The 17,936-nt window shown below is 45.4% G+C and overlaps 1 protein-coding gene and 1 pseudogene across 4 annotated transcripts in view; both read left to right on the forward strand.

The window, feature by feature from the left end:
* Positions 1–1,849: 1,849 nt before the first annotated feature.
* On the forward strand, positions 1,850–2,367 carry LOC105303672 (annotated as a pseudogene).
* A 7,089-nt stretch (positions 2,368–9,456) lies between these two features.
* Positions 9,457–17,936, forward strand: part of STIM1 (stromal interaction molecule 1) — a 181,420-nt gene continuing 172,940 nt past the window's right edge. For 3 of the 4 annotated variants that reach the window (XR_896932.2, XR_002776663.1, XM_011377442.2), the window contains exon 1: positions 9,457–10,242. Coding sequence is in view for 2 of the 4 variants with exons in the window: in XM_011377442.2 (XP_011375744.1) it covers positions 10,104–10,242 (139 nt within the window). In the remaining 2 variants the exon portion in view is untranslated. The remainder of the gene's footprint in view (positions 10,243–17,936) is intronic. The other variant, XM_011377443.2, reaches the window with a different exon arrangement.

A 17,936-nucleotide genomic window follows, 5' to 3' on the forward strand; every position in this document is an offset into this window, starting at 1 on the left:
CCTCCCAAGGTCAGTCCTCCCCGTCCCCTCCTTTCCACCCCCACCCCGGTAGAGGCCCTAGCCTAGGCTCTAAGCTTTTGTCCCCCTCCCGGTATCGCCTCCACCAACCCCCGCTGGAAGATGCTGAGAACAGGCTCCCCTAGGCCTGGTGCCTTCAGTCAAGCCCAGGGGTCGAGCGATTGCCAAGACTCGGGGTTGGCCAAAATGGGTCAGGCTGGGGCAGTCCCCACCCCTGCTCCGAGCCCCGAGGGAGTGCAGAGTGGTGGTGATTCAACAGTAGGAAGGCCCCAGACCCCTGGGGAAGGTGCAGAGACTGGGGGAAGGGGAGCTGGCGTCAGCACCCGAGGAAAGACAAGATCAGCACAGGCGCAGGCGGAGCCGCGGGCCCCCAAAACAGGATGTCGCGTCGTCGTACCGCACCCGGCGGCTTTGCGCGCCTGGGCTCTGGGGAGGGGGCGGGGCGGACAGAGGACGTGGGGCTCCTCTTGCCCCCACTTCTCGCCGGGACGCGCAACTGCTTGGGGCTGAAAGGCCGCACCCAGGCCTGAGATTCTGCCCAGGCCCTGGGGACAGGCGGGCGAGAGGACTCGTGGGCGCCCTCTGGTGCTTCTGCTCCCAGGCGTTGCGCGTGGAGCTCTGACTTGAGAATGAACATCTTTGGTTCAACACAAATTTTCTGAGCGCCTACCGCGTGCAGAGTTGCGTGCTGCTAGGTGCTGTGCAGGAAAACTGAGGGACGCTTAAGACAGGCTCCCTGTCTCTAAAAGCTTTCCAGATAAAGAGGGAGAACTCTGAGGATAAATAGCTTAACCTTTCTGAGCCTCAATTCTGCCTTTGGTAAAATAGAATAACCTCTTCTTCATCCTGTAGTATGAAGATAAAATGAGAATAAGTGTAAAAGTCCTGCTGTCAATGCTTGGCTCAAAGTAAACACTCAATAAATGCCTTTTGAAAAATAATCATACTTGTATAAGAATGTTCCCTAAACACAATGCACATGCCCACATCTTTGAGTCTTCACCCATTCTATTTCCAGTGCCTGATTTCTTGCCTGTATTGATTACTAAGGGAAATACATTCGGTCTTTCACAATCTGGTCCTAATGGACTACTCTCTGCGTGGCTGCTGTCCTCACCCTTCCAACAATGCAACACACACCTACCCCTGTCATGTACTTGACAGTCTCTCCTAGAGCTGTCCAGGAGAAATATAATGTGAGTCACATATATAATTTAAAATTTTCTAGTAATGACATTTAAAAAAAAAAGTCAAAAAGAAACAGGTAAAATTAATTTTAATAATATGTTTTACTTAGCACAACTTATCAAAAAAATTGAATATCCAAAATATTAAATACATAATCAATATAAAAATTACTGATTATGAAAACAAGATATTTTACATTCTTTTTTTGTACTAAGTCTTTGAAATCTGGTATGTGTTTTACACTTACAGTACATCTGAATTTTGGCTAGATTCATTTCAAGTGCTCAGTAGTACATGAACAGGTGGATATGGTATGGGGCAGTGAAGTTAGAGCCTCTATCAGGCTGATAAAGGACTGAGTAGATAAATTCATTCTCCATGATCCTTCTGGGGAAGCTTCCTCAGACCCCACCCCCACCCCACCTGACAGAGTTTGGGTCTCTTCTCTCTCCCCACAGCACTTGGGATAAACCTCCTGTCTGTGGAGGAGAGGAGAGTTGGAAATACAAGAGGAAATCTGATTTTTCTTCATACCCTACTGGGAATACATGGCTGGTGCTTGGCATTTGATAATGAAGAAAGGATTGTGAGTTTCCATAAAAGACAGAGTTCAGTGGAGAATCACATACTAAAATGGCTTCTATGAAGCCATTAAAAATTGTCTCAAACCCTTTTCACGAAGATGGCACGGAAAGCGAAGAAGGAAGCCCCTGCCCCTCCTAAAGCCAAAGCCAAAGCAAAGGCTTTGAAGGCAAAGAAAGCAGTGCTGAAAGGCGTCCACACCCACAAAAAAAGAAGATAGGCACATCACCCCACCTTCCGACGGCCCAAGACACTATTGCTCCGAAGGCAACCCAAATATCCTCGGAAGAGCGCCCCCTGGAGAAAAAAGCTTGACCTCTATGCTATCATAAAGTTCCCCCTGACTACTGAGTCAGCCACGAAGAAGGTAGAAGACAACAATATACTTGTGTTCATTGTGGATATCAAGGCCAGTAAGCACCAGATCAAACAGGCTGTGAAAAAGCTCTTTGACGCGGCCGAAGTCAACACCCTGATCAGGCCTGATGGAAAGAAGAAGGCATATGTTCACTGGCTCCCAACTATGATGCTTTGGATATTGCCAACAAAATTGGGATCATCTAAACTCAGTCCAGCTGGCTAATTCTAAATATAAAAATTTTTCAGTGTAAAAAAAATAAATAAATAAAAATAAAAAATAAAAATTGTGTCCCAGAACAAAGGTTTTTGAGATATGTTCCTAGAATTCCCTTCCCAGGATTTGAGAGCAGCAAAATAGTACGACTCTGGCTTCCCTTCTCTTTAACCAGAGGGTGACTTATCTGATTTATATACTAGTGTTCTAGATAAAGAGCTCATTTTAAAAAAGTTTTCTGGTCTAAGATGATGCCACCCTGAACATACTGGATCTTGTCTGATCTAGGAAGCCTGGTTAGTACTTGGATGGGAGACCACCTAGGAAGACCTGGTGCTGTGGGCGTTAAAATAAATAAATAAATAAATAGATAGATAGATAGATAGATAGATAGATAGATAAAGTTTTCTGTAAAAAATTCTTGAAAATCAATTTTAGATTCATAGTGGTAAAGGTAGGGTGCACGTAAGGTGCAATAGACCAAAAACCTGGCAGCCTGGGGTCAGACTGCATTTCCTGAGCCCTTGGTCTTGGGTAAGTCTGGCCCTGGTTCAGCTTGCTTAAGTGGGAGAATTTGACATAGTCTTGAGAATTTCATGGTCTGGTGAGATATGGGACTGCTGTACATGAAGCTACTAGAAGATGAGGAAAGAGCCCTGGGCTGGCCTTCAAAAGACCTGAAGTCTAATCTTGGTTAGGCCAGACTGGCAAGTGAGACTTTAGCCTAGGCCTTACCCTTCTTTGGGTCTCAGACTCCTCCACTGGAAAACAAGGGGTTGAACCAGATGATACCTTTAAGCTGTGACTTTCTATAACACACTCTTCAGAATATAATTAAGTAACTAAGGTTTATGCACGTAGCATATTGCTCATAATTCTTTCATACCATTTAGGTCATCTTGCTTTGTATTCTAGTTAATTCTATCTATGCCTTACTGACTATAAGTTCTTCGAGGTTGTGTCTGATTCATCTCTGTATCTACCCACTGGGCCTGGCACAGGAAGGCCTGAGAACACATTTGTCTTCAGTATACATCTGTGGAATTAAATTGCCTTAATAAAGCACTAATATGTGTAAAACCATCTGAGGCCAGGTGACTTAGACCCACTTTTATAGCTCAAATATAGGAAGGGGCAATAAGGCCAGAGGAGAGAGAGACAAGTAGGTAAGTAGGGCTGTGAGCAAAGGCTTTTTGGAGAAGGAGGATGCTGAGCTGAAGAGGGTAGGGAGAAGGCACAACTCCAGAAGGGCTGGTTCTTCATCATTGAATAGGTGAGTTCAGTGGCAGATAGTCTAGGTTTGTGCTCATAAGCAGCTGAGAGACAATAACACCAAGCTAGGACCTTTAGAAGTGAGACAACATATGAAAGTACTTGTTGGGGGTATAATAGAGAGATCACAGACAGGCTCTGGAGCTAGACAGTCCAGAATTTAAATTCTGGTTGCACGACATATTGTGGCCTTTGACAAGTCATGTGACCTCTCTCATTCATTCCTTGAACACATATATATTGAAAATCTTTTCTGAGCCAAGTATAGTATCATACCAATGATGCAGTGGTAAAAACATAGACAAGTCCCTATCCTGATGTAACTAGCAAGGGAACTACATCTTAAACAGGTAATCATACAAAATTACAGAGTGCTATAAGAGCACATAATGGAGCCATTTAGTTTCATTTTAAAATGAGCATGACAATACCATGTGCTTTGTGGGATTGTGAGGATTAAATGAGATAATATAAGTGTGGCATCTAGCAGATTGCCCAAGATACAACAAATAAATGTTAATTTTTCCACATGCCTATGATGTTATCAGATTTTTCCCCCTGACCAATTCTTCCCTTTCTCAAGGTCGAAATGCTAAAGCTGATTGGGTTCCTCTAAAAGAGCAGGGTAGAGACAGAAGAGGAGGTAGAGAAGGGCCCTGAACTGATCTCGCCTCTGCCTTGGTGGCTTCTGAATGGGTCTTCCCAGCCTAGTCATCCCTGAGCTCCAGTTCCTATAGCTCACCAGTGGCCCACAAGGAAGAGTCTTCTGCTCAGTCCCAGTCCTAGCCTCTTGAGGCTAACCCTAAATCTTTGTCTCTGATGTGGCTCCAGGGACTCAACCTCCTTGGGGCTCCTCTTGATTCCTTGCCCTTTTTCTCTCTGTCTGCCTGAGGAGTGGAAGTGGGAGTCTCCCTTCATTGCTACCTCCGAAGACGGCTTGAAGTTTTTTTGTGCCATGGGAAGGTGATGGGAAAGACAGGAGATAGAGGGAACGAACAGAGTACAAATGAAACTAAATTCTAGAATCATGTCCTCCAATCCATTATTCCTGATTCCCTCTGAGGAAATAACTGGATGGAGTTGGGGCGGGGGGGACCAAGGGCCTGCCCTATTCTCCAGGAGGTCCCTGGTCTCCCAGGCAGGCAGAACAATAGTGGTTCTGTTTGCCTTCAGGACAACCTTTGCATCTTTGACGTTCTCTAAACTGGGTGGTACTCAGGTCATCTGGCATAATCCTCTCTGGGAGATTCCTCCTTCTTCAACCTTGGTGTGTTCAGGAGCAACTCAGTTTGCCCAGAGTCACACAGCAAAGCCAGGATGTGAATCTAGGCAGTCTAATTCCAGAACTCCTTACCCTCACCCCATCTGCGTGCCTCTGCACAGCCTCTGTGACTGCTTTAGGCAGTTACTTGTTCCTCTTCTGTGCTCCATCAGCTGCCCCTGCACCAGTTCCTCTCAAGACATTATCAACAAGTACTAGTTGCTCTTCATATATATATATTTTCCCCCAAACCAGAGCTCTTTGAGAGTAGGAACTGGGTTATTACGAACATGAATTCAGTAGATGTTAAATGAATGAGTGAACATTGGCAGAAAGATTCTGGAACTGATTCTGGCAGGGGAGATGATTCTTTTTGTGAAACTAGCCTGGCAAGAGTTGTTAGAAGCCAAGATCTCCTCATTCCCTATCCAGCCAGATTCTGGGCAGCTTCTCAGTGATAGCTGTACTTGCCATGTTTGGACACCAGGGAGCTCCACTGATATCAAAACCCAAACTCAAGGAATCCAAAATTCTTCTGAGCAAGAGATTTAGGACTCTATTACACGTCTACGGAAGATTCTCTCACTTTCTAAATGAAAGCTCTTGATAACCAGAATGCCTATGGTGTAGAAGAACAGTTAGGCTGCTGTATAGAACACACATCATTCATTCACTCATTCATTCATTTTTATTAAGTACCAGCTATGTACTGGGTAAAGTTCTAGCCTGGGAGAATATAAAGATGAAGGAAATGCAGTCCTTGATGAGCTCAGGGGCTAATGGGGGAAGATAGACACTTATTATATAATCACGATCCAGTTATATAAGTACTCTAAAGCATAGCAGAAGACTGGAGAGACGGGGCAAGTCAGAGAAGGTGCCAAAGGAAGGGAGGGGTGGCTTTTGAACTGGTGCTCACTCGCTCTCTCCCTTTCTATTTTAACTAATCATAACTTTAGGTTCATGCTAGGCTGTCATTATTAATCAGAGCATGGATGCTTTTATTTCACTTAAGCTGAGAGTTGAAAGATGGAGAGGAAATTCCAGAGGAGAAAGAGAGCTTGATGTGGTTGCCACTTTATCTCCTCAGCCTGTTTCCTCCTCTGTAAAATGACTATAGCCTCTGTCTTATCTAGCAGAACTCTTGTGAAGGAGGAGATAATAGATATGAAAGCTTTTGCAAATTGTGGAATAGAGGCATAAGAATTGTTCATTCAATTTGATTTAACCAACATCTGCAGAATATCAGTTAGAATATTATATCCATTAAACAAAGCCCTGATCATGATTCAAGGGAGATACACCTGGCACATGGTAAAGGCTTGTTGTACAGGTTTAATAAAAGACAGAGATGAAAAATAAAATGCTATCTTCTTGCAGAGGCTATACTCACATAAGGACCAAATATAGGGACTACTGAGGGGAGAGTCACAGCTTCTGATCCAGGAAGATCCATGAGGTTTTAGGATTATCCTATCTTGTAGAATATTACAGCTGAACTGGATCAATAATCTGGTATATACACATCCTATAGTTGGAGAGGCTGAGATCCAGACAGGAACCAAATTTTCTAATGTCACAGTATGATCTTGGAGGCAGAGAGGAGACCAGAATGTTCCTCCTATTGTCCAGGCTATGGCTTTGGCTCCCAGACACTATGTTATTTTTAATTGCGATAAGATAACATAACATAAGATAACATAAAAGTTACTATCTTAACCATTTTTGAGTGTCCAGTTCAGTCATGTTAGATATATTCACATTATTTTACAACTAATCTCTAGAATTCTTGCATCATGCAAAACTGAAACTATATCGATTAAACAATCCCCTATCCTCCTCTCCCCCTAGCCCCTGGCAACTACTATCTTACTTTCTGTCTCTATGAATTTTACTACTCTAGGGATCTCATTTAGTGTAATCGTATAGTGTTTGCCTTTTGTGACCAAATTATTTCATGTAGCATAATGTTCTCAAAGTTCATCCATATAATAGCATATAGAACTTCCTTCTTTTTAAAGGCTGAATAATATTTCGTTGTATATACACATTTTTTTTTAAAAATCCATTCATCTGTTTATGGAAACTTGGGTTGCTTCCACCTTTTGGCTATTGTGAATAGTGCTGCTATGAACATTGGTGTACAAATATCTCTTTGAGACCCTGCTTTTAATTTTTTGGTGTATATACCCAGAAGTGGAATAACTTGATCATATGTTAATTCTATTAGTTTCCTGAAACCATTTTAGCCTCACAGGAAATGCAACAGGCTCTGAAAGGTTCAAGGTCTTGGTATGAAATGGTAACAGACACTCACTTCCTGCCTCCAAGACCTAGGCTCATTGTACCAAATGGGTCATATGCTCATACTTCCAAAGAAATCATGTGGTAACTAAGAGAAATGATGCAGTTGAGTTTAAAGGAAGTTGTGTTTAGTATGCTTTACTTTACTTTTTTGTATGTTCTCTTAGACAAATGAATAAACAGGCGGGCAGTTTGGCTTATGCAGAAATGACTACCAGTCTGAATGATTAATTTAATCTGCCGATGTGTTTTGTGTGGCCTATACAGGGTTTTACACTTTTAAAAATTAGTTGCTAATACCAAAAAAAGGGACACGTCATATAAAAGTCCAGTTTTCCAACTTCTTGTAAAGATGATCCATCAATACTGAGTCCACTTTCCTGCCTGCTCTGCAATGTGCTACAGTCCTCATCACTCCCTATTATTTCCACCTACTTCTCTCAATTGAATTACCTATCTGCCCACTTTGCCATTTGAGTTTAAGATCCTTGGTTCAGAGAATATAAGTCTACTAGAACCTAGGTTAGGGGCTCATTTTCTGCTCTGGCCAATTTCCCAGCACATAGTTGTTAGTATTTGAGTAAATTAACTCTTGTCAACTTATTATGTGCAGTGCCTATGAATGGATCCTCTTTTCCCAGAGATTAATGAGGCCTAGCCCCTGACCTCTGAAAACTCACAATCCTATGGGGTGGGAGGAGGCAGACATGTGTATCAGAGCGGGTGGTCAGAGTAAGAGTTTCTGAAGATAAGACCTTGAACTATATATATATGGAAGAATGAGAAACCAGCTATATGGGGAACTGGGAGAGAAGAGTGTTTCAGGCAGAAGCAACACCAGATACAAAGGTTGTGAGGTGACTAAGTTTCTATATGCTTGAGGAACTTAACAGAGCCTAGTGCGACTGGAGCTTAACAAGAGTGGGAAGAGTGTAGTAGATGACGTTAGATGTGTATTTTTATATCAACAGCCTGACCCTTAAGCCAGGCAGCTGTTGGGCAAATCCGTGTTCCTGGTTCCGAGGGCTTACTCAGAACAGGTAGCTGGCTTAGCACTGTCAGTCAGAGGAGGGACTGGGCCTAATCCCTTCTCCTGCCTCCACTGCCAAGGACAGGGTAGGGCACAGAGCAGGTTTCAGTAAAGATCTGTTGACAGCATACTTGACAAAAGAACAGGAAGTGCAGGCTCTGTTGAAGGAGGCCCAGGAGCGGCTCTCTCTTCATTGGGGCACTCATTCTCAACACCTCCTCCGAACTACACAGAAAGCAGGGAGGAGAGTGAGATGCGGGGAGGAACCAGCTACAGGCTCTACCCACAAAAACCTCAAAGGGGAGGGGATTTGAGAGGCAGGTAGGAAAACAGACTGAAAATTAAGGGAGGGCATCCTACCTAGCTTGGATGAGGCGGGAAGCGGGTGTATGGAAGGCCGATTGGACCCGCTGGCCGACACTTAGTAGATGTGTAGAGCAATTTTACCTTTAATAGTTTAGACGTTTCATTTTGTGTTCTAGCATCATTTCCTCTGAAAATACTGGCAGTCCCTAATGGGCTTCCCCCAAGCCGGGTCCTCGCTCGGTTTCCCAACCCTCTGCAAAGGGGCAGGGCCTTCCAGAAGCTCCTGTTCTGTGCGCAGCACCCAAATTTGCCCACCAGGGGTCGCTGCACACGGGTGACAAAGAGCGCGGGTTCCCTAGTGGCAGAGAGGCAGAAATCGATTCGCTGCGAGACGCGGCGAGGGGCGGAGCCTGGAAAGCCGGCTCCGAATGGGGGCTGGGAGAGCGCCCTGGGCCGAATCGGGCCGGACAGTTGTCGCCTCAAGAAGCCCAGGGCGGCAATCTTTGTGTCGCGGGCCTCTGTCCAGCCCAACTCTAGAGCTGTTGCGAGCGGAGCAGCATTGAGGCCCGTAGATCCCAGCAGGGCAGCTACTGCCGCCGTCGTCGCTGCCGCCGCAGGCCTGGGTTACCTGAGCAACTGCGTGTCAGGGGCCCGCCCGCCCATTTGCGGACGGTTAGCGCCGTTGAAACTCTTGGGGGAAGGGGCGGCCAGGACTCGACCCTTGGCAAGGGAGAGGGGTCCTGACGGAGGCTAGCGCGAGCCCAGGGCTTGGAGAGCCTGGAGGGGGCTGGGGGCACCGGTAGCTGCCTCCAACAGGTTATTCCGGGATAAAGCCGGCGCTGGGGCGGGCCCCGGCTTCGCGGGGGGCCGGGCGGCGCGGGGCGGGCCTGCGGGAGAGCACGCCCCCGCCCGCCCCAGGCCCGCCCCGCACCGCCCGCCAGCCCGGGAGCTGCTGTCCCGGGCCTGGCCCGTGCCCGTCCGCCTGCTGAACCTGGGCACCGCCGGCTGCCTGGGCACGGGACTGGGCGGGGGCGCTGACCTCGGCCTAGGAGGCCTGGGATCCCGGAGCTGCACACGCCCGCTGGGGCCTGCGAGTCGCACGCCCTCCCCGAGCCTGTGGTGCTCGCCGCTTCTCGGTGGGGTGAGGCCAGGTGCTCTCCTCTTTCCCTCTATTCCCTCTCTCCCCACTCCCCTGCTGGCGGGAGAATCCCGCCCGCCTGCCCCTTCCCACAGGGGTGTAGCCGGCTGCGGAGCTGACAGCGTCCCCGCAGCCACACTGTCTTAACTCTCCGGAAGCGGCCCGAGCAGACTCGGCGCTCAGGCCGCCACAACTCCGGCGGACCCACTGTTGGACGGGAGGCGACGGCCCTCCTCCCGAGCCCAAACTTGGAGCATTTGACCTTTGGCTGTCGGAGGAGGCAGGCCCGCGAGTGCCTGGACAGCTGCAGCGCTTCGAGGGCATCTTGCCTGGGGTTCCAGGACCGACGGCTGTACTCCCGGGCTCCCGGCTTTGCCTCTGGGGTCCCAAGGTGTCCGTATCAGGCGCATGTTGACTGAGACCTGGAGTCATGGATGTGTGCACCCGTCTTGCCCTGTGGCTCCTTTGGGGGCTCCTCCTGCATCACGGCCAGAGCCTCAGCCATAGCCACAGTGAGAAGGCCACAGGAGCTGGCTCGGGGGCCAATTCTGAGGAGTCCACTGTAGCAGGTAAGGCCTTGTCACCAGCTGGACTGGGCTGGCGGCTTTGACTCAGAACCGAGGTACTCGAGTGGGCAAGTTGAATTCTAGATTTCTACATGTACGGTTGATGGAAGACCTACACATGGCACTGCCTGTTCACAATAGTCCAAGGAGTTCTTTCTGTTCAGGAGCCGTGGGTAATGTCACTGTCCTTGTCGAACAACTTTCCTCATCCCTCTTCGGGATGTCTTTTGTTGGCAGTGAGAAGTCTGCCTTTGTAGCATCTTGGCCTTTCAGACCAGCAAGCCAAGACCCCTTTTCAGGACTACTTGTCTAGAAGAATGGCCTGGGCACATAAGTCTGTTGCTCTTGGCCAGTTTCAGCACTCGGCAGCACAGGGAGGTTGAGGCTACTTGGGTTGGGCAGGCAAAGCCACGGCTGGACCAACTCTATTGGTGTTCAGGTGTGCCTTTCTATTCCAACAAGCATGAGAACCCTAGTCCCTCCCTTCCCTTAGGTAATCTGCCGCCTCTTAGCTGTGCCCATTTGAAATATCAAGGCAATTCCTTAGATGGAATCCTATTCACCACCAGGGAGTTAAATGGCCTTTTCTCAACGTGGGCATGATATAATTTCTGGGACCACTTGTGACTTATTCTGTTTCTTTTGACTGATAAGGATAGGAATTCTATGATATTTTTGTTTTGTCCTGGTTTTTCCTGTGTACTCATGGAGACTTGTCAGGCAGCAGAAGCTCTGGTGTTCTGTTGCAGAAGAAAAGAACACTTTTAAAATTAAGTTGTTTTACACAAGACTTAGAAGGAATTCAGTTTTCATATTTTTCTCACTGTGTCCCTGTGTTCTGCCCAAAGCAGTGGGCTGCAGAGTGGGGAAAGTTTATAGCTGGGTTCTTTTTGAGGGTGGGCAAGCTCAAGTGAAGGAATGGTACAGTGGATACCCATTGACAAGGAAGAAAAGGAAACATGGGTCATCGTGACTGGGAAGTTTCATGGATGGATCCAGAGACTGGCTTTGGTAGTAGACCCTTTCTTAGGAAGCCCCCTTTTTAACTTCCTCGTCTGGGCTGAGTGTGATCCAGGTACCCCAATGGCTGGATTCTAGGTGAGGCCAGGGTTGCCTTATGTACAAGCATGACACCCAAGCTGTTGCTTTGAAGATAGGTCTTTGCATATTAATTTTGTTTCTCTGTGTGTTGTCTCCGTGGCCCCTGTAACGTAGCTCAAAGTTTCATTCTCATTGGGCTATGAAGGGAAAGACTAGTAGGCAGATGTAGGTCAAACTGTGAAGTAGCCCCAAAGAGCATCTCTGCTGTTCAGTGACATCCCTGTTTATAACTGATAATATGCCCTTTTTTTTTTTTTACCCTAAAATATGAGTGCCTAACATAAAATGGAATTTTTTTTGGTGGGGGGAGGAGATATTCTATATATTAGACACAAGGTAAAGGGATGAAGTTTTGAATTTTAGGCATTAGCTAGCTATCAGGAAGGGATGTGTGTGTGTGTGTGTGTGTGTGTGTGTGTGTGTGAGAGAGAGAGAGAGAGAGAGAGAGACAGACAGACAGACAGACAGGGAGGTAAGAGGCATTCTAATATCCCTCAGAACCACTTCCTGACTTGAGCTTGAGATTATGGAGATAGTCCTTCACACAATGTATTTCAGAGGCCTGGCTGTGTTGATTATACCACTTAGGCCTCTCTTTTGGTCTTTCTTCTTCTCAGTTCAGAAATTAGTTTCTGTCATCACAATAATACTGAACACAGGGAGGGAAGTCTCAGAGACCCTAGGTGCTGGGAATGGCTATGGTTTGTGGGAACCTGGAGGCCCAAGCACTATTGTTCTGGTAGGTTGTCCCCTTGGGCCTGTCTGGAAGTTTGTCTCTGACTCAGACAGGAACTCAGTTTTGCAAAGAAGTGGCTCATGGAATGGGCTTTGCTAGAGGATTTGGAGACAAGCTTTCTATGTAGCCAGGAACTTTGTAGCCTTTATTAATGCCTAAAACTGTATCCCCACAACACAGTTTTACTTGCCCTTAAAGCTGCCACTTTTCTAAACCAGATTCAACATACCCAGTCAATTTATATGTTCTCTAAAGTTTATATTTTATAAACACATAGCTATTTTCCTACAAAAGTCTCACAATAGCCCTATTAGAACGTGAGGAATGTGTTATCAGACCCATTTTTATAGGTGAAGAAACTGGGTTCTGTCCTGTCTTATAGGCAGATCTTCTGCTGCTTAAGTCTTAGACTCCTTCCATCTTCTCAGGCCCTGCTCTGTTAAAGGAGCACTAGGCAAGGCCAAGAGAATATTACTTTCCTTCTGGTGAGTTAGTTAGGCAAGCCCTAGTGACTCTAAGAGAGCCAAGAAAAGGGCTGTCTTTTTCTCCTTTGGAGAGCCTTCTGCAGGAACCAGAGGATTGGAATTTTTCTCTTGTTGGATGTATATCCCCATCTTAAAGGCCTGACCTTGCAGTGAAGGCGGGTGCTCTGCTAGGAGGCCATCCCATTCCTGTCACCTCTTGGCTCTTTGATGCCCGTACACCCAGTTATGCTAAATCACTTTCTCAGTAAAGATCTGTGCCTGCCTGTGCTACTCTGGGGCCTGCATTTCTGAAGCCGGCCTGAAACTCATGCTTGGAACCTCCCTTAGACTCAGGCCTCATTGCCTGTTGAAACTCGAAATGTTTTCTGCAGAATGTGTGAGGGGTCGCAGGAGAGTCTGGAGTTGTGACTGTCAGTGTTGGGGGCCTCTAATCATGAACTGGTTTGACTCAGTATATCTAGAACAGAGCCTTGGAGGATAGGCATCTAGGCATGTTTGTGGAGTGTAGGCTGCCTTCTCAATAAACCCCTGATGGAGTGGGAGGCCAGAGCCCTGCTTGACCACCCAGCTAGTTGCTGTTGCCTCCAAGGCTATAAATGGCTTGGCCATCTTGGTGGCTATGCTATTTTTAGCTGAGCGTGGCTCCCAGAACTGGACTGGGGCCAAGGGCAGGTGGGTGGGGCTTGACTGAGGCTAATATTGGGGGCTGGGGAGAGGGTCACAGTAATCCTGGGGCAGCTAGGACATCATCTTTGCCCATGCCTCAGCTTTGATGATCACCCTTAGCTAGCTTAATTTATTTAGCAAACAGCAAACAGTGCCAGCTCATGTACTATTTATTCAACAAATATTTGAATGTCTGCTGTGGGATAGGCAATATATTTGGTGTTGAGAATGTAAAGATGAACAAAATAGACAGGTTCTCTGCCCTCATGGAGTTTATGGTCTAGTGGGCAGATAGAAAATAAATACATAAATAAGTATATTATCTTGTGGTAAGTGCTAGGGAAGAAAACATAAACACAGTGCTGTGATAGAGAATAGGGGAGGACAGAGATCCAGCTAAAGTAGGAACCCTGTGCCTAGTAAGACATTAATAACATCGACAATAATAGCAACGAACATTTTTAGTGCTAACTGTGTGGCAGGCACTATTCCAAACAGTTTATTCCATTTAGTTCTTACACTCATCCTGTGTGCTAGGTATTAGCCCCATTTTATGGGTGAGGAAGGGGAATCATAGAGAGATTAAGTGACTTGTCCAAATTTATGCAGATATTAGAGGGTAGAGCCAGAATTTGAAACCAGGCAGTTTCACTCTTCTCCCTACCTCCATCTCAGACACTACGTTATACACTCTCTCAAAACTTTGTGATAAATGTTATAATAGAGGTATTTATATACATACAGAAGGCTGCGGGAAGCCCAGAGGAGCAAGTGACTAACTCTGCCTGGGAGAGCTGGGGGAGGCTTTTCAGTTTCCCCCATAATTTTTCTCAGATCTTGGGGAGATAAAAAGTGGTTGCTTAATTCAAAAGTTAAGAGATGGAAACATCAGTTAGTTCAACCCACTTATTTTTATGTATGAGGAAATTGTTATCCAGAGAGGCATCAAATTGAAGTTCCATAGTGGGTTATTGGTAGAAGTAGGCTTAGACATTTGAATCGGGGACCCTTACTATTTGCTTTGCCCTACGGAAGGAACTTAGGGTTACCAAAGAAGTCTAAGTCTGGGGGTGGAGGTGAGAATATATATTTAGAGACTGTTAAATACAACTCAATTCACAGGCTTAATGAAGCACAAAACCAGGCAGTGTAGACACTGTAAGCTAAGGATTAAGAAAGCTGTGTGTGGTCTGGTCTAGGCTTAGGTGGCTAGGGAGGTCTCCTGGAAGGAGAGATTGGGTGGAGGCAGAAGAGAACCAGAAGGGAGTGGTTAGGACTTGGGGTCGGTTGGAGGAAAGGGGGCATCATAGATGTCTGAGTCACCAGTGCTAGCATATGGGGTCTCACAGTTTGGCAGCTGAACAGTAACTGGGCAGAGTTGCTTCACAGTTGGCCAGCCACCTCGCATGAGGGCTCGTAGGACAGGAAGATTGCAGTCATGTGTGATCTAGCTGCAGGTCTAATAACTACCCTAGTTTTGAAGTGATGACAAGTGTAAATAATATTTTGAGATATCTGCAGCAATGTAATGTGACATGAAAATGTCTATAATTTCTATTGGTGACAAAATCATAGATACTGCTAATAATATTGTAGTTGGGTGCTTACAATGTGTAATCGAAAGAAATGCTAGCTTTCAGTAAGAGAATATTGAGAATAAAGATGTAAATTCTTTCCCATCCAAATTCACAGCCTCCCCCACTGCCCCCTCCCGAATTCTACCATGGGCTCCTTAGGAATGTGGAGCCTTCATGTTAAGAACTGATGTCTGGCAAGGAAGGGATGAGGTCCCCTTGAGGGGAGTGGTTTCCTAGGTCTACAGGACTTGGGTTTGAGCCTCATGGGGCCCCTCATTTCCTGTTGGGTAGCTTTGACATACATTGCTGAGGGACATGCATTGCTGTGGTACATTTCCCTTTGTGGGAAATGATTCTTCAGGAAATCCAGAAGCTCTGGTGTCAGACTTTTAGGGAGAGAGAAAGATATCAAACTGGGCCTTCAACAGAGCTTGCTTGCTTGCTTGCTTGCATTCTTTCTCTCTCTCTCTCGCTTTCTTTCCTTTCTTTCTTTCTTTCTTTCTCTCTCTCTCTCTCTCTCTCTTTCTTTCTTTCTTTTCTTTCTTTCGTTACTGCCGATAAAAAATATTATGAAATATTCAAGATATACAACAAAATATAAAAGATAATGCATATATACTCATGTGCCCGCAACAGTTTAAGAAATAAAATAGTAACAGTACAGAGCTTTCTTTATTACCCTCAGGACACTGAATAACTTTCTAACGTAAAGGCTAGTACCTTATATATATATTTTCTCTCAAAAGTGGAAGAAAGGAGGAGAGTTGTACTTTATCTCTGTTTTTATTGTGCCCAGCCTAAAACCTCTGTTAAAGTTTGTTGGAAAAGTTGGAATCAGGGCTTGTCTGAGTGGATCATATTTTTTTTCTTCCTTTCAAACCGTCTCATATGTCTTGGTACACATTCTGGGCTTTTTCCTCAAGCCTTGGAGGTGTCGCTCACCCAGGGTACTTTGTATTTTCACCCAAACTCAGATCTGTTTATCTCTTTTTAATCTGTTATTTTATTTCATCCTCAACTTTGGAAGTAGGTAGGGCTGTTTTTATTATTATGCCCATTTTCAAGATGAAGAATTTGTAGCTGAGAAATTTGTGTTCTTGGTTACATAGCTAGAAAGTGGCAGGATAACTCTGGAGATATGTGTAGAAAACCCTTGCTGTCTTTATCAAATACATTACCTGTTGACTAATCTGGCAGTCAGAGCCTATGGCCCCAAAGGTATAGAGATAGCTTTGTTAACAAAGGTTTTTGAATAGTCTAATTACCTGTCACGTAGTGCTGCTCTGGAGGATGGTAGAGCCTATATAATCTTACCCACTATGCTATGCTGCTGAAGTTATCTGTATATGTGCCTGCCTTCCTTGATATACCATAAGCTCTTCAAGGGTTCGGACAGAAAGCTCCTGGCATAAGGCTTGGCATGTAGTATACTTCATATACTATAAAGTTTGTAGAACTCAATTGAAGAGTATTTATTGTCTAGTTCTGATTCTATTGTAGTTCACTAGGTACTTGGTTAGAAGTTGAAAAAATTTTTTTAGAAAGGTTAGGTAAAGTTGAAGAAATAAGTTTTATTTATTTAAAAAGTTCACTGTTTTAGAATTTCTCATTCTTTGTTAAAAAAATAATCATCCAGGTCAGTTTGGGTTCAACAGCCCCATTTCACTTGGAAGGGGTTTGTCTAGGATTTTAAAGAAACCAGATTCTTATTGTACCAGTCCTTACCAAGAGAAGGCAGTTAAGAGTAGCTGAGAAATTGTTTAATTCTACAAAGGACATATGTGTAGTGGGGAGGAGAGAGTTGTTAAATGAGTGGGTGGGGCTGGATAGAAGCCTAGATGTAAAGTGAGATGATTGGCTTTGGTTTGCAGAAGGGTCTGAGTCGGGCACAGCCATCTGACATAAATATCTGAATTTCGGGGCGCTTAAGAGGTCCAGCTCCTTTCCTTTCTGGCTGTGGATCTAGTGGAGGGTAAGTCATCTCAACTCTCTCAGCCTTAGCTTTTTCATTTGTAGAAGGAGAAAGAATAACCTTACTGTATAGATTTGTAGTGAGGATGAAATGAGATAATTTATGTAGTAAAAGGGCATTATAAACTCCAAAGTACTACATGATTAGGGATGATTGGAATCTCTCACTGTTTGCTTTTGTGGGCTGGAAAGCCTCAGTCAGAATCTGAGTGTCTGTTTATGGTAGCACCTCTCTAAGGGCAGTTGCTTCTCTGAACCAGCTCCAGTTCCATCATTTTATTCCAGGTGTACCCACCAAACATATATAGATTCTGTGGCCAAACTAGGCTTTTAGTCAAGGCTTGCTCTAGGCCATAGGGAAGCTGTTGATAAAGTCTGGGTGCTAGTATTTGGCCTTATTTCCGGCTCATATCTCCTTCCTTTTACTGAGTGTAACCATGTCCAACCACTTCCCTAGCCCCACCTGCATACTTGAAATTGCTGTCTAGATGAGCATGGTCCCCACCTGTAGAAGGGAAGGCAGGGATCACTGGGGGCCATCTTAGAGGACGCCTGTGACATCCCTCTAGGGTCATGATCTTGGGAACAAAGCTTCTAGATGCTGTGTCCTCTTAGCTTTTCTTTGCTTGCCTCTTAGAGTCTTGTTTGAGTCTTTTATACTCCCTTTGTTATCATGTCCTCTTGGTTCATGCACGACTTCATTACTTTGATATGCAGAGTTGACGTGGCCCCTCCCTAAACTAGCTTTTTATCCTAGGTTCCTGCCTCTCAAATCCTTGTTTGGTACCTTTGGTTCTGGGGTCCATTGTATAGCCACTGACCTTGGAGCCTTTACTACCTCAAATTGGCTTCTAAGAGGTAGATTTATAAGTGGCATTGAATTGGGACTTACACATTGATGGATGGAAAATTTACTCTGACCTTTTAGGCCATTGGTGTTAGGTGCTAGGACTTAACATCCTAGTCAAAGCTGGAATGTCTTTTAAGGACCATCTCTCTCAAACTCATTTTACCTATGAGAAGAACAAATTTGCCTAAAGTCTTAGCCAGGGCTGGAATATAATTTCGTCTGATTTTCATTCACATGCTATTCACACTCTGTTGTGGAGCCTCTTTACCCTAATGTCAGTTTGGGTCGTTAGGGAGTCTGAGACCTATACA

The sequence above is a fragment of the Pteropus vampyrus genome, unplaced genomic scaffold, assembly GCF_000151845.1.
Source record: "Pteropus vampyrus isolate Shadow unplaced genomic scaffold, Pvam_2.0 Scaffold311, whole genome shotgun sequence".
NCBI lineage: Eukaryota > Metazoa > Chordata > Mammalia > Chiroptera > Pteropodidae > Pteropus > Pteropus vampyrus.